The 20635-nt window shown below is 37.6% G+C and overlaps 2 protein-coding genes and 1 long non-coding RNA gene across 3 annotated transcripts; all 3 read left to right on the forward strand.

Annotated features, from left to right (window-relative positions):
• Positions 1–513: 513 nt before the first annotated feature.
• Positions 514–1574, forward strand: LOC119988161. Its single transcript, XR_005465562.1, has 2 exons — positions 514–825; positions 940–1574. It is a non-coding gene; the product is annotated as an uncharacterized LOC119988161 (long non-coding RNA).
• A 1622-nt stretch (positions 1575–3196) lies between these two features.
• LOC119987788 lies at positions 3197–10035 on the forward strand. Its single transcript, XM_038832702.1, has 9 exons — positions 3197–3430; positions 4546–4647; positions 4901–4943; positions 5324–5353; positions 5583–5612; positions 6205–6253; positions 6871–7037; positions 7132–7343; positions 9084–10035. The coding sequence occupies exons 1-9, from the start codon at positions 3197–3199 to the stop codon at positions 9336–9338; spliced, it is 1122 nt and encodes a 373-aa protein (XP_038688630.1). The 3' UTR covers positions 9339–10035.
• A 3466-nt stretch (positions 10036–13501) lies between these two features.
• Positions 13502–19256, forward strand: LOC119989990 (pyrophosphate--fructose 6-phosphate 1-phosphotransferase subunit beta). Its single transcript, XM_038835778.1, has 16 exons — positions 13502–13758; positions 13840–14001; positions 14091–14212; positions 14823–14876; positions 14960–15066; positions 15203–15308; positions 16066–16129; positions 16642–16730; positions 16945–17076; positions 17215–17385; positions 17478–17593; positions 17748–17859; positions 18037–18121; positions 18538–18582; positions 18697–18765; positions 18953–19256. The coding sequence occupies exons 1-16, from the start codon at positions 13578–13580 to the stop codon at positions 19027–19029; spliced, it is 1692 nt and encodes a 563-aa protein (XP_038691706.1). The 5' UTR covers positions 13502–13577; the 3' UTR covers positions 19030–19256.
• Positions 19257–20635: the final 1379 nt, after the last annotated feature.

Below are 20635 nucleotides of genomic sequence, written 5' to 3' on the forward strand. Positions count from 1 at the left end.
CGGAGTTATCAAGATGGAAATTCAAATGTGTTTGGATCCTGAAAATTCAGATTTCGGTTAGCAAGTTTAGAAAAAGTGTGTGACACGTTGGATAAAAAAGTACACGTAGGGGTGCCACCTGGTGGGTCCAGTGCTGACGTGGACAAGAAACTGAAAGCTGTAAATTATGATCATTGATAAGGTGACAAAATATTGCAGAAAAACCAAACGCAACAAAGCCATAAAAAAAGACTAGAGAAAGTGTATATATATATATATATATATATATAATTTTTTTTTATCAGAGTAGAGAAAGTATATTATTAACTCATGATCTGTGTTAAAAAAATCCACGGTGTCGGTTATGAACTATGAAGTCGGTGGAATGAGAGTAGATAAAAACAAAATTTGAATTTCATTTATCTTTCTAATTTCCTAAATTTTTGTATAAAAAAATTAACTACTATTTAATAAACTGGAAATTTTTATTGCTTTTTTACTTTTTACAGGGAAGTTTTGATTGCTTTTCAAAAAATCAAAAAAAGAAACGTTGTTGAGGCGGTCGAGAAACCCTGAATCTAGCTAATCCTGCCTTTCTTGTTGAGGCGGTTGAGAATCCTCTTATCTATTTTCCTTAAAATCATACGCGTATCTGATTACAAAGGTAAATCCCAGACCGTTCTTCCAGTGGGGCTTTTGAGCTCTGAATCCTCACATTGGTTCTCTTACGCCTGTCTAGGGTTTACGATGACTGGTGCGTGGCTGCGCGAAGAGAACGAACATTGACCTGATTTTTTTTCATGCAGCCGATGCGATTCGAGCCGATGATACGAATGTTGCCAATCTGTATGTATTCTCAACTAGAACGACATCTCTTCCTTCTCCTCACATCAGATTCTATCAGTCACTGAAACCCTAACTTTCCTAAAAAAGCTGTTAAGAGTTGTTTGTTTGTTACAGATGTTTACATAGGTATACGGAATCACATAGTTCTGGTGAAATTAAAGGGATGGAGAAGGAACGAGTCAGGAAAAGACATGGGCTTGTGTGGGACGTGGCACCTACAGAACCAGAGGTTGGTTCGATTACAGTTGGGGTTTTTTGACAGCGAAGGGATTGGCAAGAGAAAAAGAGAGCATCGGATTGATTTATGGGTATATGAAACTTTGAATTGTGATACTACGGGTTTTGATGATCTGACCTAGATGGTCAGGGTTGGAGGCGCAACGAGCTCTGGTTCTTCGGAACGGCATGTATGCCGCCGAGAAAGTATGATGATTGCGATCTCATTCACGTCTTCGCTCTTGGCGAAAATCTCACATCTCGATGTGAGTATCTGTCCCTTCCTTCCTCGGTCTTTCTATCTTGTGGAACTTGATTGTTGTCTTCATATATATGTGTTCTCCATCATCGATTCACAAGATCTTGGGGTTTCAACCAATTAGATAATTTTTGTAGAACATTGTATTCATGTTGGTTATTTTTTTGGCCCAATAAACTCCAGCTGTCTTCGAAGGTTTTTCCTTTTGTTGCAATAGTTAGTATTTTGTGTTTATATCCACAGTTTTTTTGTCATGTGAACATGATTCGAGCTATTTCTGTTCATGTATTGGTCGTGCAAATTTTTTGTGCCTCTTTTTTTGTGGGTCCCCATGAACAGCTTGATGCTGTGCTTGAGGTGAAAATTTTGATGTCCGTAATTTGAATTAAAAACTCATTCAGAACAATGTGGTTCATGTGGGATGATGTTGGATTTGCTCAATGGCATATATTTGGAAAAACTCAAGCCTCTTCATTGCATAATGATATTGCACTTGGTCTTATCATCCACCATAACTATGAATTTGAAAGGAGTATCTTATGAAACTCCCAATGGGTTGCTGCCCTTTGCGGGCATAAGTAAGCATGGCCACGGTAAATTTATGGAAGTTTTGAAGGCTACACAATAAAAGAGGCTTTTGTTTGTCTAGACATGTGGCGTTGGGTGGACCTTCTGTACATGTTATCTCTGCTATTCGTAAATTTGACATTTTTTCATACATGTGGAAGTCTCGGACAATGTAAATGATACAATTCTTGGTTGTGAGAATTTTTGTGCTTTTTTTTGGTGGGTTCCCATGAACAGCTTGATGCTGTGCTTAAGGTGGAAAAATGGTGTCCGTAATTTGAATTAAGAACTAGTTCAGAAAAATATGATTCATGTGGGGTATGATTTTAGATTTGCTCAATGGCGCATATGTTTAGACAAATTGTAGCCTCTTTATTGCATAATGATTTTCAATTTGGTCTTATCATCAATTATAATGTTGAATATGAAGGGAATATCTTATGATACTGGTAGTGGGTTGTTGCACTTTGTGGACATAAGTTCAATCATGGCCACAGTAAATTTATGGAAAATTTGGACGTTATGCAATAAAAGAGGCTTCTCTTGTCTAGACAGGTGTCATTGGGTGGAATTTCTGTACGTGTTCTCTTTGCACTTTTATTTTTTTTGCATCGTTTACATGTGGAAGTCTTGGACGGTTTACTTGGTACAATTCTTGGTCATGCAAGTGTTTTTTATGCATTTTTTGTGGGTTCCTGTGAACAACTTAATGTTGTGCCTTAGCTGATAAATATGGTGTCCGTGATTTGAGTTAGGAAATAGTCTTGAAAAATATGATTAATGTTGGGGATGATTTTGGATTTGCTCAATGTCATATGTTCATGCAAACACTAGCCTCTCTATTGCATAATGATTTTCGATTTGGTTGTATCAACCATATCAATGAATTTGAAAGGAATATCTTATGAAATTGGCAATGGGTTGTTGAGTACAATTTTTGGAAGTGTTGAACATTATGCTGTAAAAGAGGCTTTTGTTTGTCAAAACATGTGGTGTTGGACATATAACTTTATTTCTATATGTGTTCTCTTTGCTTGCGCAAAGTTGACGTTTCTTTTTTTGCCTCTTTTACATGTGGAAGTCTTGGACGGTCTACTCGGTACAATTCTTGGTCATGCAAGTGTTTTTTATGCATTTTTTGTGGGTTCCTGTGAACAACTTAATGTTGTGCCTTAGCTGAAAAATATGGTGTCCGTGATTTGAGTTGGGAAATAGTTTTGAAAATTATGATTAATGTCGGGGATGATTTTGGATTTGCTCAATTTCATATGTTCATGCAAACGCTAGCATCTCTATTGCATAATGATTTTCGATTTGGTTGTATCAACCATGTCAATGAATTTGAAAGGAATATCTTATGAAACTGGCAATGGGTTGTTGAGTACAATTTCTGGAAGTGTTGTACATTATGCTGTAAAAGAGGCTTTTGTTTGTCAAAACATGTGGCATAACTTTATTTCTGTACGTGTTCTCTTTGCTTTGTGCAAATTTTCTCTTTTTTCCGTTTGTTTACATGTGGAAGTCTTGGAAAGTGCATTTGGTACAATTCTTGGTCGTGCAAATGTATTTTAGTATATTTTTTATATGTGGGTTCTCGCAATGTTGTACTTTAGCGGGAAAATCTGGTGTCTCTTGAATGCATTTAAATGGTGTTACCAGGTGTTTGAGAAGTTTGGGCCAAGTTTTTTATTTTCTAAAGAAAAATAAATACTCGCTTTTCCTGTGGATCTTGTTCAGGAATTTGGACTTTAGCTTTTGGAATCTGTGGCATATGTATGGGTTGCTCTTTGCTCCATTTTATCACTTTTTTCCTTAGCAATCATAAATATTGGCAGGATTTATTTGTCCAGTGTTAGCATTAAGTTTCTTATTTACTTAAATTTTCTTGTTTAACCTTTTCACTATGTCTTCTAAATGCCTCAAGCTGCCTGGCCGCAAGGTATTTACAATTCAAATTTTTTTTACCTGATGATGCAAATTTTTGGCGCTTCCCGAAGTCAAGTGCCATTAAGCTGATTGATTTTGGCAGTATTGCAATTGATAATTGATGCCATAGCTCCATTGTTTCCATAAGGTATTATAGAGCCCCGCTGAGGTTATACTAGGTAACTAGTTATTATGTTGGCAGATGATATGATTTCTATGTTACTGGCTTGAATGCACATATTAATTCCTGGCACACAAAGCACTATTTAAAGTCCTATATCTAATTGCCTGGAGAAGATTTCCCTTTGAAGGTGAACACCTTTTAAATTGCATTGAGCATGTATTGAAGAAGGCTACACAATGCCGAGAGACAATATTTAGTCACTACAATGATTTCTTAGACAATATATATCTCATTAAAATGATTTGCTAAGCAATGAAAAGCTGATACTAGGTTCACTCTAAGACAGTGAATCTAATTAATGCCCTCACACTTTGAGATACTCGAGGCATTGCCTGTGTACTTTAATCTGGAATTCTGGATAAGCTGTTTGTAGCAGGGGAATGTATGATCTGAGATGGGTGATGCATTCACAATGATTTGGTAATCAGTGATTATCCTAAACTTTGGGTTTAGGATGTGTTTTAACTTTTATTGAGTTCTAGGATGTCCAGTATAGTATCCTTATTTTCGTGTTGTACTTGTGTGGACTCGTATTTTGATTTGTTCAAGTGACATTATTTTTGTTTAGCCTGTGATGGATGTGGGCGGTTTTGGTTTGTGCAACGTCATAACCTCTGCTTGTGTAGGCGTATTTGCTACTGGAGTCTTAGTATTTGCCTTGTTAAGCCAAGTACACATAACATTTCTAGACTAATATTTGGAACCTCTTCAGATATCATTTCATTTCAGGTTATCTGGCTATGCCAGATCTGCATGTCATGTTTAGATTTGCATAATAAGTTGCCAGGACAAGTTGCAGAATGTAACTAGATTCTGTCCAAACTCCTGAATCCCAATATTAGTATACTTTCATTTTGCTACTGAGATTGATTGCTTTTCTCCTGGTACAGAGAAATTTGTGTAATTATTGTAATGGGAAGTAGGGAAGTTGTTCAATCATTAGGCCTTTGCAAAGAAAGATTCGAGGTTAGTCTCATTCTCGTTTATTTATGTTTTGATAAAATTGGAACAAGTATTTGATCTTGGAGGGATGTCTTTCCCCCTTATTTTTAATGTCTTGTGATGTCTTATAGTGCAATCTGCTGAAGCAATGGAATAATGCCAAACATGTTGCCTCTACAAAACTGCTATCACAATCAATTTCATTCTTTCTTTTTTTAAAACAGAGCACTAGCAGTTTGTTCCTCAAAAAGATCACTGAGTTCTCAAGTCTTTGGATGGTAGAAGTTATACTAAGTCTTTGGATGGTCGATAACTATGAAGGGAATATGTGATTTGGATGGTAGAAGTTATACTAATTTTTGCCTTTTGGTCAAGTTCTCAAGTCTTTTTAATTCTTTGTGCAGTTGTGTGCAAATACGAAGCTGGTTTGCATTGTAAGTATTCTAATGTTATTCACCCATTTTTTTTAATATGCTTGCCTATCCAGTCATATTAAAAAAAAACAGAGGACTAGCAGTTTGTTCCTCAAAAAGATCACTATCGGTTCCAAACCTGCACAATTTGGTCCATAACTATGAAGGGAATATGTGATTTGGATGGAAGAAGTTATACTAATTTTTGCCTTTTGGTCAAGTTCTCAAGTCTTTTTTATTTTTTGTGCAGCTGTGTGCAAATACGAAGCTGGTTTGCATTGTAAGTATTCTAATGTTATTCACCCAGTTTTTTTTTAATATGCCTATCCAGTCATTATCTCTTTTTTATGGATTGAGAATTCAACTTGCCTTCTGTAGGTTTTATGATTATGATTTGTCCACGCAGTATAGCTTATAAACCTGGTAATTAAACAGAAATCCTCCTTCAATGCCTGTTAATGGTGTTACTAGGTGTTCGAGAAGCTTGACCAAGTTTTTGATTTTCTAAAAAGAAATAAATACTCCCCTTTTCCTGTGAATCTTGTTCAGGGAATTTACTTTTGGAATCTGTAGCATCTGTGTGGGTTGCTCTAGGCTCATGCATTATCACTCTTTTTTTTCCTTAGCAATCATAAATTCTTTATATTGGCAGATTTTATTTGTCCCATGTTATCGTCAAGTTTCTTATTTACTTAAATTTTCTGGTTTAACTTTGTCACTACGATGTATCATACTCGCAGGTATGCATGATTTACTCATATTCCGCATTGACAGTGGCATCTCACGGCATCAATATGTGATTTGGATGGTAGAAGTTTTACCAGTTTTTGTCTTTTGGTCAAGTTCTCAAGTCATGTTGATTCTTTGTGCAGTTGTGTGCAATTACGAAGTTGGTTTGATTAACGCAGTCATATTTGCATTGTAAGTATTCTAATATTATTCACCCAGTTTTTTTGTTTTTTTTTTTAACATGCCTATCCAACCAGTATCTCTGACTTATAAGTTTCTATGGATTGAGAATTCAACTTTGCCTTTTGTAGTGCTATAGTTGCGAGCGGCTGGATGACTTCCAGCTAATTTTTCCATTCTCTTTATTGTTAATGGGTTGAGTTCTAATATCGAATTCTTTTTTCCTATGTTGTAGTGCCTAATTATCGTTGATTTTGCTTTTTCCTAGATATGCATAGCCTGATGCTTTTACTGAGTTCGGTTTCCCTTCGATTGGTTGTGTTGGTTGATTCCTGTATAGATAGTAGTAAAGCTTTAGTCTGTATTTTGCAGGCTGCCCATGAGATTCATACAAAGGTTCCAAAATGTTGGGGGGTCATTTGACCTGTATTGTAGAAAGCTGTTTCCATGGCACCAATGTGGCCATGGAACAACCTTATCCCTGTGCAAATGCTCCATCTTTCGCTTTAAGCACAGATGCTCAGACACATTCAGTTTTGCCTTTTATGACTGCACTTTCTTCTCTTCTTACCATGTGAAAATAATATAAATTAAGACTTACATTTTAAACTTCCATACTGGTTGTGTAGGGCTTTGGATCACTACTTAAGTGGAAAATTGCAAGTTTCTCCTTGTGAAATTGCCATCTTGCCTCAAGGATTTCGTTTTGCTGTAGATTTGCCAGATGGCCCATCACGTGGTTATGTCGCTGAGATATTCGGCACCCATTTTAAACTTCCTGATCTTGGCCCAATAGGTACCAAATCTCAGTCAGCTGTGATTTACAACTGAATGAAATGAATTATTTTTTCTTTTGTTGTATATCAATACCTTTGTGTTTTCTTTTGAAGTCCACCACACTGTGGACACAATTCTGATTAATGTAGGTGCTAATGGTCTTGCTGCTCCAAGGGATTTTCTTGTTCCATTAGCCTGGTTTGAAGAAGATTACAAGCCAGGTTATACTATAGTACAAAAATTTGGTGGAGAACTTTTTACGGCAAGACAAGATTTTTCACCTTTCAACGTAGTTGCTTGGCATGGTCATTATGTTCCATATAAGGTGAGTTTTACTGCTATAGTCCTGACTCCTGAGACAATCTCTAACATCGTGGATAAAGTGAGGTGTAGCTTTGCTACACAAACCTCTCCTTTCTTTTTTTTCTCATTCTCCAAGCAAGCTGTCTTGGGGAATTCTGTTTTGTGTGCAGTATGATCTCAACAAGTTCTGCCCTTATAAACTGTCCTAGTTGATCGCGGTGATCCGTCGATAAATGCTGGTATTTAGTCTGTATTTTGCAGGCAGCCCATGAGATTCAGACCAAGAAATTTGAAAATTAAACACTAGTCTATTTGCAAAACATTCAATACATGAAAATGTTGAATTACAAAACTATGTTTGGACAAACTCTAGTCTCTTTATTGCATAATGATCTTCAGTTTGGTTTTAAAAGCAACCATAACCATGAATTTGAAAGGAATATCCTATGAAACTGACAAGGGGATTGCACTTTGCATGCATAAGTTTAAGCATGGCCGCGGTAAATCTATGGAAGTTTTTAAAGTTACACAATAAAAGTGGCTTTTGTTTGTCTAGACATGTGTCGTTTGGGTGAACCTTCTGTACATGTGCTCTCTACTATGAGTAAATTTTACATTTTTTTTCGCACATGTGGAAGTCTTGGACGATGTAAACGATACAATTCTTGGTCGTGAGAATTTTGTGCCTTTTTTGTGGGTTTCCATAAGCAACTTGATGCTGTGTTTGAGGTAGAAAATATGGTGTCCGTAATTTGAATTAACAACTAGTTCAAAAAAATATGGTTCATGTAGATGATGATTTTGGATTCTCTCAATGTTGCATATGTTTGGACAAATTGTAGCCTCTTTATTGCACAATGATCTTCAATTTGGTCTTATCGTCAACCATAACTTTGCATTTGAAAGGGATATCTTATGATATTGGCAATGGGTGGTTGCCCTTCGCTGGAATAAATTTGAGCATGGCTACAGTGAATTTATGGAAGTTTTGAACGTTATGCAATGAAGAGAGGCTTTTTTTGGCTAGACATGAGTCGTTGGGTGGAACTTTCTGTACATGTTCTTTTTGTTAGGTGCAAATTTGACCTTTTTTTTTGCATTGTTTACATGTGGAAGTCTTGGACGTATACTCGGTACAATTCTTGGTCATGCAAGTGTATTTTTATGCATTTTTTGTGGGTTCTTGTGAACATATTAATGTTATGCTCGGGCTCTGAAAAATCTGGTGTCCATGTGAGTTGGGAGCTAGTTCTAAAAAATATGGTTCATGTTGGAAATGATTTTGGATTTGCTCAATGTCTCATGTTTTTATAGAAATACTAGCATCTCTGTTGCAAATTTGACATTTCCTTTTGACATGTGGAAGGCTTGTAAAGTATATTTGGTACAATTCTTGGTCATGCAAATGTATTTTTATGCTTTTGGTATGTGGGTTCCCGCGAACAGATTAATGTTGCCCTTTGCATGCATAAGTTTAAGCATGACCATGTTACATAGATAAGCATGGCCTGATGCTTTTACTAAGTTGGGTTTCACTTCTATTGGTTGTGCTCGTTGATTCCTTTATGGTAATAGAGCTTGTAGTCTGTATTCTGATTATGATTTGTCCATGCAATATCACTTATAAACTAAGAAGCACGGACACAGGACACGACACGAGAAACCCTCCTTGATTGCATTTTAATGGTGATACCAGGTGTTTGAGAAGCTTGGGCCAAGTTTTTTATTTTCTAAAGAGATTAATAATTCCCTTTTCCTGTAGATGTTGTCTAGGAATTTGGGACGTCAGCTTTTGGATCTGTATCATGTGCGTGGATTCCTCTTGGCTCTTGCTTTATCATCCGGGCACCATAAATTCTTTATATTTGCGGGATTTATTTGTCCGGACTCCGGTGTTAGCATTTCCCATTTACGTAAATTTTCTTGTTTAACTTTTTCTCACCAGCAGATAGGCTTGATTTTTAATCCACACCGGCCTGAAGCCGGAAAATACTATGCTCGTCTTATGAATACATAAAAATGCCTGGCTGCAAGGTATTTGGCACATTACGATTGAAAAGGTAAATTACCCGATGTTAGTCTTTATTATATAGATAGGGTTGAAATTCTGGAAAAAAAAATCTTTGGAATGATACCGAGGAGTTATCAAGATGATGCAAATTTTCGGTGCTTGCCGAAGTCGAGGACCATTGAGCTTATTGATTTTGTCATTACTGCATTTCAAAATCAATGCCATACCTCCTTTGTTTCCACAAGGCATTACAGAGCCCCTGATATTGTACTGGGTAGGAGCCTGTCCTGGCCATTAAATTTGCTGTGGCCAGGACTGAGCCAAGTTTGTCTCAGCCACTGCACTTCTTCTCACTTTCTTTACCCCGGAAAAGGAAAGACTTTATTGCATATTTGTCCCATCATTTGTTTCCAGTCTCATTGTATTTGATTGCAACAGAGGAAGTGAAAGAAGCATACAAATAGTCTAGAGCTGCGTTTGGTTGGTCCATGAAAGTTCCTTCATTTTGCAGAAAATGTGAATGGTGCAGTCTTCTCAGCATTAAAATGTGTGGCCCAACAGACCCATCTCAGGTTTCTTTGATTTATTTTTGGCTTCATATTCGGTATGGATGTCCGACTCCCTCTCTTGTATTAACACTTCATGATCTGCTGTGTTAAAATCGATGGTTATGAAAAGAACGGGATGAAAGTAGGACATGATAGAGGTGGGACCTGGAACGGTCCCTTTGTATTCTTGAATAGTTTTTACATTTTTATTTTGAGAAAAAAACTAATGTCATTCAACGAAAGCTGATAAAGAACGTTCAGCTGCATAAGCAGATAGAACAGGAGGCATTATTGAGTTTGCCGTTGGGGACAGTCTCCCTAGCGAAGCCAGTATTGTCTGCTACAACATTTGCAGATCTTTTAACATGACGATTTAAATCGCCTATCGCCCCTAATCTATGGATTTCATTAATAATTAAACCTTGAGGAGCCAAGATTTCTTGATTGGCCCTGATCGCATTAACAACTACCAGAGCATCTCCTTCAATAACATTTCTCCCTGCACATTAGTGAGGCCACCAAGTTGTGTTCCAAATAAAAAAGCTTCAGTTTCTGCCTCCAGACAGCTGCTAGCTCGGATTTGTTTAGAGGCAGCTCGCTCTTGACGCCCTAAACAAGTAAACATGCTTATCTATGTATAATGTATGTGAAATAGCATCAAAACTGTGCGACCTTATCACAATTAATTTCATCACTCCAACCAAAGCTTCCTTGTTTACACATCCGTGGCCATCAAACAGATCAAATTCTATCTAATTAATCAAATCTCAAGACGTTCATCAATGGCATTTACAACACAGAAACAAATTGCAGCAAACTTCATAATACACTTCTAAAATAATTCTATGATACTCCTTAGAGTTCACTGTCAAATAGTAATTCAATAGACTACGAAGATCCTTGGGGTCTTCAATCCGGTTCGCCATGATCATCTCAACCATGGACTCTCTAAAATCCTCTCTGGCATCATATGAACACTTCTCCATCGCCACCATCACAATGAACTTAGTCCCACCATGACTTCTTTGCTTTCTTTTCTCTCTATGCCTTGCCTCCTGCCTCTCTTTGATCATCTGGTCCAGTTTTTCTTGAACCATTGCATGTGCTAGGATTGAGACTGATGGGAAACAGTCGGAGTTGGAGCTCTCTGCTTCCTCAGAAGAAGAGACACTAACCCTGCAACTGCAACACAAGGCCCTGCATCTGCTATGTTCAGGCCTCTGCTTCTTGTTTTCTCTGGAGGATTTCATCCTAAAGCATGCATCAAAAATGGAACTTTTGAAGGAAAATTTGTGGTTTATGCAAGAATTGGCAAGTGGGTCATGTTATACATGATTGTGTCTCTTCACTCTTGCATTTAAAAAGAAAAAGATTCATAGTGAATAAGTATATAAGATTGGAAGGCAAATGAGGGAACATTTATGTTTTAATTGAGTCTGTGGTATTGGTCTGAATTAGACCTTTAAAGATAAAAATTCCCTCTATGGAGTAGTGTGTTAGGTGGCAAGCTTTTGAAACCACTACTTTTAATGGGAGGTATAGGATTCTTAAAGATATCTGTATGAGAAAGCCATAGCTAGCTGAACTGAGCTTCAGTTGGCTTCACATGCTTTTTTGAGAGTGATCAGTTCTAATTGTACTTGCAGATGCTGATGCAAAGGTAAACTCTCTCATCAAATAAATTAAGGAAAACATTTACAGTTTCATCCCCCACATTTCTTCCCCCCTTGCATTAAAAAAAGGGCTTTGGTTTGGTCTCCTTATTTATTTATTATTTTTCCTGGGTGACCTACCTGTTCATCATACCCTTTGGATAGCTGATTGAGCATAAATATTGGGTCGTTAGAATAGCTTGCATCACGCTAACAATATATAAGACTAGACTAAAGCTCATACGGGTGAAAATGAGGTTCCTAACCCTTCCTCAGAAGTGGGGAAGTGGACAAGCCCACGGAACTGGGAAAACCTCATAGAAATACTTACAATTGGTTCGAACTCTCAACCTTAGTGTCATCCGCCTTAAACTTATATATAATCAAGTGAGCTATTGCTCCGTGGTATGAATGTGTAATTTCTGACAATTGTATGTCTAGCATGCGTAGCCCTTTTCCTCCTCTATTGCAGAAGCCATTAATGATGGAGAAAAAACTTGCAGAGATTTACAAATCTAGATGGAATCTCTTTGTTGGTTTTTCTCTTTGTTTTAATGGATAGTACGCAAAAGGATTGACATAAACAAGTAGAGTATTTGGCATGTGATAATCAGTGGTACCTATTGTGAATCACTAATCCTGTTCTCATCCTGTATCATATTAAACACAATTAACTATATGCTACTAACAACCTCTTTAATTAAACTAGTAATTAAGCGTGTTAAGTAAACACAACTGCACATGCTGCTATGATGATGATTTTTATGTAAAATAAACATGGGAGAGTTTGAAGTGAAGAAGGACTTCGCCGTGATAAAGTATTTCATAGCTTCGTACTCAAACGATGTGGGACAGAGGAATGATCAATCACCTTTCACTAGATGACATTTTGCATTATTAATAAAGTATTTCATACCTTCGTACTCAAACGATGTGGGACAAAGGAATGACCAATCATCTTCCACTAGATGACATTTTGCATTATTAAACTGATGCAGCCCAACCCACTAGCACAATATTGTTTGTTTTGGGCATCACACCCGCACGACTTTAAAATGCATCATGTTAGTTAAGAGTGGGTGTTAGTCCACAAAGTATTAGGTAGCTTTCTACTCAAACGATGTGGGACGGAGGAACAAACAATCATCTTCCACTAGATGACCTTCTCGCATCATTAAATTGATGCAGACCCAACACATCAGCATGATGTCAATCGCTTTGGGTCTCACACTCACAAGACTTTGAAACACATCATGCTAGTTAAGGGTGAGTTAGCTCATATAGAACACATCATAACTTCTTATCCAGGCGATGCGGGAGGGAAGAATGACCAGTCATCTTCCACTAGAGGACTTTCTACATCATTACCTCCCCTCCTCAAATACACATGTCCTCGTACATCCCACCCGATTCTCAACTATGATATTAAACTGATGCAGGCCTAACCCACTATCACAATATTATTCATTTTGAGCCTGACACCTATAGACTTTTAAGGGTGATTGAGCTCATATAAAACACTTCATAACTTCCTACTCGGTCGATATGATTCACCTGCATTGCCCCAAAAACTAGGATCAATTTACGTTCTTCCAATTCAGCATCACCAGATCGGGCCTAAGATCAGGGCCGGTAACACCTGTATTAGCAGTTGCACCATTAATTCAAAGGCCCAATCCAAAAATTAGATGGGCCAGAGCCCAAAAGTCACCAAATTTTCGCGGGACGGATATAATGTGACCACGAATATTCTGCGGAGTCTGGGTACCCGCGCCCACCTACCATCACCAATTTGGATCTAGTGCAGTCAAAACCATTTTAGCAACAACTTGCACCTAATCAGATGATTCACCTAATCAGATGATTCAGATCAGGCGGAGATTCCAATCATCCAAACCTAGAAAGACTTCATTACCCTTTAAAACACCGTTTAGTACACCACTGTCCCACTTCTGGACAAAACTGATAGATTGACGCCGTTTTTGTACTCATAACACTCGAGAGTTGAGATCTAGAGAGCGGGTTAGTTCCAACCACCAACAGCCATGGCACCTTCTCTCGTGAATAACGGCGACATAAAGTCTTCTCCGGCGACGGGACGTGTGGCCTCAGTTTACAGTGAAGTGCAGACAAGCCGTATAGATCACTCACTCCCTCTCCCCTCTGTACTCAGGAATCCCTTCAAAATCGTCGATGGACCAGTAAGTTCCTCCGCTGGAAATTCAGGTGATTATCCCCTCTTTTGACTTCACTCTAACCCCAGTATAGTGTAGTCAGTGTGCTTTACTTACGATGCTGTGTTTACAGGTGAAATTGCGAAGCTGTTCCCAAATCTGTTTGGGCAGCCTTCAGCAATGTTGGTGCCTAACGAGGTTGATACACTGTCTTCGGATCTGAAGCTGAAGATCGGCGTCGTCTTGTCTGGTGGTCAAGCTCCGGGAGGTCATAATGTGATCTCTGGCATCTTTGGTGAGGATATTGTCATTGATTGAGATCAATTTGTTACATGTTTGCTCATGCTGTAGACGTTTATTTTGCTTTCTTGCTTTTTGTTATAGATTACTTGCAGGATCGTGTGAAAGGAAGCACCCTGTTCGGGTTCAAGGGTGGTCCTGCTGGGATCATGAAGTGCAAATATGTAGAATTAACAACGGATTATATTTATCCATATAGAAATCAGGTTCGGATTTCTTGGTTTGATTTTACAGTTGTGAAAGAGTACAACTTTTTCTATGTGAAGATTGTTGCATTCATCCTTAAATGAGCAGCAGCTGTGGAATCTGGACTAAGAATTTAGTAAGATTTGTTTTTGTGAGTATAGATTCATTTATACTGGTTGACGGTTGTTTATGTGATCTTTTAAAAAGTTGATATGTTCAAATTGAATTTGCAAATCCTTGATATTGATAATGCAATGGAATGTAAAACCTCAATGTTTGTTGTCTATTTTTATGTATTTACAATTGTTTCTCAAAGTCTCTGACTCTCTGTGCCGTGTATGTTTGTTGTGGTTCAGTATTAAGGAAGGATGTGTCAGTGGTAAGTATTAAACTAGCTACAAAAGTAGTAGTTTTTTAAGTCTTTAAATGAATGTGGATATGGCATGCAGCAGCTAAACATGTTAAAATGTAGTTAGGGGCGTAATACATTGAATTACTCATTAATACTGTACGAATTAGTCATTAATCATGTAAGTCTGTCTGGACAACCATGTTGGCTATGCATTTGTTTTTGCCCTGTTGGTTGCTGAACCAAAACAATCTGATTCTCCTTTACTTTCCTTTTCCCAGGGTGGCTTTGATATGATTTGCAGTGGGAGAGACAAGATTGAAACTCCTGAGCAGGTGAGTCTTGGATTTTGTATATTGAGTTTTGCGTGTGGTGTTTTACATAATGTGGCTTAGTAAAAAATGGGCTCAACTTTCAGTTCAAACAAGCTCAAGAAACAGCTTTGAAACTCGATTTGGATGGGCTTGTTGTTATTGGTGGAGATGACTCCAACACAAATGCTTGCCTCCTCGCTGAAAACTTCAGGTATGTTTTCTAGGCATCCATTTTTCCTTTGGGTTGTAATGCGTGGGTTCAGGATTGTTTCCATTTTTCTTTTTGGCATTATCTTTGTTCGAAAAATCAATTGCGATACTTTTGTTTCCTTTTTTTGATCAATCAGGAGCAACAATATTAGAACTCGGGTGATTGGGTGCCCAAAGACCATTGATGGGGATTTGAAATGTAAAGAGGTTCCTACCAGTTTTGGATTTGATACTGCATGCAAGGTGATCATAGTTTTGCATTTTGACATTCTGTACAGTAATAGTCTCATGTTTTTTACTTGTGTATTCTATGATGGTATGCAGGATAACCTCCTGTTATCAACAACCTTTTGCTATTTCCATTCTATGCCTTGAATGTGATTTTTGCAGGGGTTGTTCACGAAATATTCTTAGAATTGGTTATTTCATCTTGTGGAAAGACATTGCACGACTTTTTCAGTTTTACTTCTGTTTAAAGTCAATTGTGTCCATAATGATGGTGCAAATTATAGTGTGTGCCAAGCTCATACTTGTGGGCAAGAAAACACATTCTGAGTGCTAGATTTATGTGCCTCTCTTAGTTGGAACCATCTTAATTTGCTTCTGATTGTGTTTAACCCTGTGAAGGATTACTTTCTCGTGCACTCTTTTGGAATCATTTCTCTGCAGCCTGCCCAAGTTCCATCTCTGATAAACACCCTCCTGTCTTGAAACTGCTATTTGATAGTCAATATTTTTTTTGTATAGGCTCATGATTACTTTTCATTGTTGCATATGGGCAATGCATTGTTGTCTGACAGGTTGATTTCTCGACATATTGTCCTCTCTAGGGTTTAGGGTGTTTGTAGATCAGTTCAAATATTTATAGAACTTTTTTTTCATGTGCATATATGGTATTATGGTTGGATCCCAGTGAAGTAAATAGTGGACATCTTTTTTAGGAATATATTAATACCACTGAATGGTTCAGGAATGATACTGTTATGGTTATTTTTTGCAGATTTATGCAGAAATGATTGGGAATGTCATGATAGATGCTCGGTCTACTGGAAAATACTATCACTGTAAGCAGATGATTTGCCTTAACTTTTTATGGATTAAATTTCTTGTTATGTGAATTTTTCATTGATGGGCATGTCTTAAAACAATGTATCCGTTTTCTTTTAATGAATCAGGTTTTTTTGGTTAAAATCTAACATCATTTTATCCAGCTTATACTAGGCATTTTGTGCATCACGAGACCTTCTCAGCCAACCTTTTGTATGCATTATCCTTGCCTTCTTAGAACTGTTTAATGGCTTATTAGTAACAACGAATTCCTTTTATGAAAACAATGCTGAATGACAGCTATGTTCCCTCCAGTAGGCACACATTTATTTCGATATCTTTGTCTCTGTTATGTATTTTCTGCTGTGCACTAGCACAAAGCTAGTCCTATCAACCAGCATCATTGTTGAAGTTACATGTCATTTTTTATCAAAAAAGGGAACTTTTTTGGTATGACACATAACGTAATGATGAAAGATTTGTCTGCTCGCTCATCACATGCTTTATGCTTGGGCGTTTCTATTTGCAGTTGTAAGACTTATGGGGCGCTCAGCTTCACACATTACGTTAGAGTGCGCTTTGCAAACTCATCCAAACATTACTATCATTGGAGAAGAGGTATCCTCCTTGATCTCTTGTGTCTGTTATATTTGTATTCAAAGGTGGGATATCATTTAGCTGGCATTGGGAAGTTCAGCTTAATGGTTGGTTGCAATGTTGCATCAGGCCATGAGTTTTGTAGGAAATGTCTAGTTTGGTGAGGAAGATAGTAAAAATTCTTGTTACAGTGGATACTTGTTAATTGTTGATTGACTGGTGTATCTTCTGGTAGGTTGCTGCCAAGAAGCTGTCGTTGAAGAATGTTACTGATTACATTGTAGATGTGGTCTGTAAACGTGCCGAACTTGGTTATAACTATGGTGTGATACTTATTCCTGAAGGTCTAATTGATTTCATTCCTGAGGTATTATTTTACTTTCATGACTTGGGTTACTTTCTGTTCCTCGTTTATAGTGATGGGCATTTTTCTTGGGCGGTTAATATCCACATAATCACAGGATGACTAGGTAAATGACTTGATCTTTTGTTTTTTCATTTGCAGGTGCAGGCACTCATTGCTGAACTGAATGAGATACTGGCCCATGAAGTCGTAGATGAAGATGGCCTCTGGAAAAGGAAACTTACGGATCAATCACTTAAGCTCTTTGAATTTTTACCCCAAGCAATTCAGGAACAATTGATGCTTGAAAGAGATCCTCATGGGAATGTCCAGGTGCGTACTGTATTGGTTTTTCTTTTCGTGCTCTTCACTTGTCTGCATTTCTGCTGCATGCGTGGATAGTGTAATATATGTCTTCATTTCAGGTTGCCAAGATTGAAACAGAGAAGATGCTTATTCAAATGGTTGAGACTGAATTGGAGAAAAAGAAGCAGGAAGGTGTCTATAAACGCCAATTTAAGGGACAGTCGCACTTCTTTGGGTAAATATCATCTTTGCCTGCAAGGCTGCAACTATAACCTTTTGCCTTGTTGAGAAATCAACTCACATCATTTTCATGTTTGTTGGCAAATGTATGAGATCAATGGTTTAATAACTTGCATTGTGGTGACTGCATTGTAATTTCCAATATGCAGGTATGAAGGAAGATGTGGTTTGCCTACAAACTTTGATGCTTCGTACTGCTATGCTTTGGGTTATACTGCTGGAGCTCTTCTTCATAGTGGGAAAACTGGGTTGATATCATCAGTGTGTAATTCTATCCTGACTCATTGCATGTCTTGATTTTTTGTGTATTACTCCCTTATTTCTGGCTCCATTTCAAAATCCATAGTGCTTCAAGTGCATTACCTTTTTTTTATGTCAAAGATTGTTATTGTCATTGCTAAGTTAACTTGTAGGAATAAAATTTTACTGCATCTCCAGGTAGGGAATTTGAGCACTCCTGTAGAAGAATGGACAGCTAGTGGGACTGCTTTGACTTCTCTTATGGACGTAGAAAGGAGACATGGTATACAAAATTGTTTCTCTCATTTAGGAGTGTAGACAAGTATGTGTTAATAGGCTATAGTCATCCAATTCTTTGTTCAGTGACAGAAGACAACCAAATCCACCAGTGAAGGAAGGCATTCCAAAGTTTTCCATTTTTTTATGAAGTAAAAGTTAAAATGAGGAAAAACTAATAGAATCTTGTTTTTCCTCTTTTCTTATACATCCTTAATTGCATCCCATACAAAAAAATTTCCGAGGTGGTGTTACTACGAATGCTATTTCATGCAAATCTAATATAGGCTGCAAAGGGTTATGGGACTTCTCTTGGAGTATTCTAGGATTAAACTTCTGTAGCTCCTTGTTTATTCATTCTTGTTATTTACTTTTCACTTAATGATTTCGCCTTTTACCTTAATGATAAAAAATGGTTCACAGGTAAATTCAAGCCTGTGATTAAAAAGGCAATGGTGGAGCTTGAAGGTAAGAAATTCACTTTCATCTGAACTTTTCATCCTTTTATTGGTTAATTTAGTGGCCAATGAACTGCAGATAGGTATAGAGTCTATATCAATTTTACACCTTTTAACATTTCAGGAGCACCATTCAAAAAGTTTGCCTCCATGCGCGATGAGTGGGCCCTTAAGAATTGCTACATCTCTCCCGGTAAGTTTTGACTTCGCAACAAGTCAGTATTCTTGTTGATAAAAAAACTGTGTTTGGTTTAGCATAGCATCATTTCTAAAATGATTTGCCGAGATGGAGTACGTAAAGGATGTCGGTTAAAACCTTGTAAAAAGCTCGCATTTGGCAGAATTATTCATTTGTAATTGAGACTGTTAATTTTGTGCAGGTCCCATTCAATTCAATGGCCCAACATCTACTGCTGTTAACCACACCCTGCTACTGGAGTTGGGAGCCCAAGCCTAGGCATATTTATAGGCTCCTGTTTTGTTGCAATGTCATGGTTATGGAGAGGACCACCTTAAATAGTCCTTTTACTCAGACCCTCTTTTCTGCCCTTTTTTGGGTCCAATTGTGGCTATTGGAGTGAAATGTTGTCGACTCTTACATTGAATTGAAGTTATCTTTTCATGGCAGTCAAATAATAGTTGTGGCGAAATGCGAATGAGCGTTGGTTTCCACCCAACTGTTCATTGGACAATTGATTGATAAATCCTAGGTCACATGAAATATTTCGCAACTTCCGTGAACCAGTTGAGATTTGGGTCAGGGTCCTGTGCAAGAAGATAATGTAGGGTGTCATTTGCACACGTTGGTTAAGCAAGGGGAAACACATGGGATTTGAACTCGCCTTCTCGCATGCGTTAAGAGTTAGTACATTCAAGTTCACCATCTCAATCAATCATACACAAGAAAGGCCTTATTCGAACAATACTTTTTTAAGTCCCAGAACTGCCAATCCAAAGAGAGAAAGAAGATGCCTTTGCAATCTCTTTAAAGCCCCATTAAAACAGCAGTTAAGCATCACCATCCCAAAAAAGAAACTTGCAGAGTTGCAGGTGTAACAAAATAAATTCAAACCTGGAAGGAATACAAGTTGGAGAACCCCCAACTCCTTTTGAACATGACATTTGACAGATAAACCAGCTAAGAAGCCGTTGAAGTCAAGTCTTAGTGGTATGAGCTAATTATGGCATTGGGCTATGGACATGGACATGATATCAATAGGTGCCTTGTTTAAGAATGCACCACTGATGGTGCCCACTGTCTTGTAATACTGACTGTTTGTTGGAGCTGTGGACCACCTTATATCTCCATCAATGAAAACTGCCATATTCTCTATCGAACTTCACTGTCTTCCCTGTGTAAGTAATCGGGTCTTGTGCAGAGGTCATCATGCACCATCCATCATCTGTAATGGTTGCATGGTAAGCAAAATGAATCAATTTTGGGAATTTAATCAAACTTCACTAAAGTTTGGGATGACATCAATGGCTAGAACAAGACAATGGGGCCTCCTCTCTAGCTGGGGTCTAGTCATGTGCCATGCATGTGTATGAGAGAATTCAATGCCAATGGGGTGTACTTCTTTTAACCTTTAATTGATTTCTTTTGTGTAATTTTTGAGGAGGTTAGAGAAGAAGAGATATGGGTTTAGTTGTTTATTACTTTTTTTCTGTAAGAAAATATGATTACATAGATTTATCATGAATAACAACTGTTGTTAGGTAATTAAATCAATTAGATCAACCGACTTTTTTTACCTTCAATTTCGTCTGAAAAGTGGTTTGACTTGTCCATTTTGGAATATTCGAACATCATAATCTATTTTTTTTAATCGAAAACAATATTATACAAAGTTTTTCTTTTAAACATTTGATATGAGCCTAAACTCGGGTTGTCAAGCAGATACGCACAAAAATTTCTCACATGACGACAATGTATATTGTGCTAAGTCCAGCGCGAACCACGAAGATATTGTTCACAGTAAAAGCCAAATTCAAGACTTTTGAGTCTATACGGTTTGACCTGTAAAAATTTACGGTTGATTATCACCCAAATGATTCATAAT

Source organism: Tripterygium wilfordii, chromosome 21 (assembly GCF_013401445.1).
Source record: "Tripterygium wilfordii isolate XIE 37 chromosome 21, ASM1340144v1, whole genome shotgun sequence".
Classification (NCBI taxonomy): Eukaryota; Viridiplantae; Streptophyta; class Magnoliopsida; order Celastrales; family Celastraceae; genus Tripterygium; species Tripterygium wilfordii.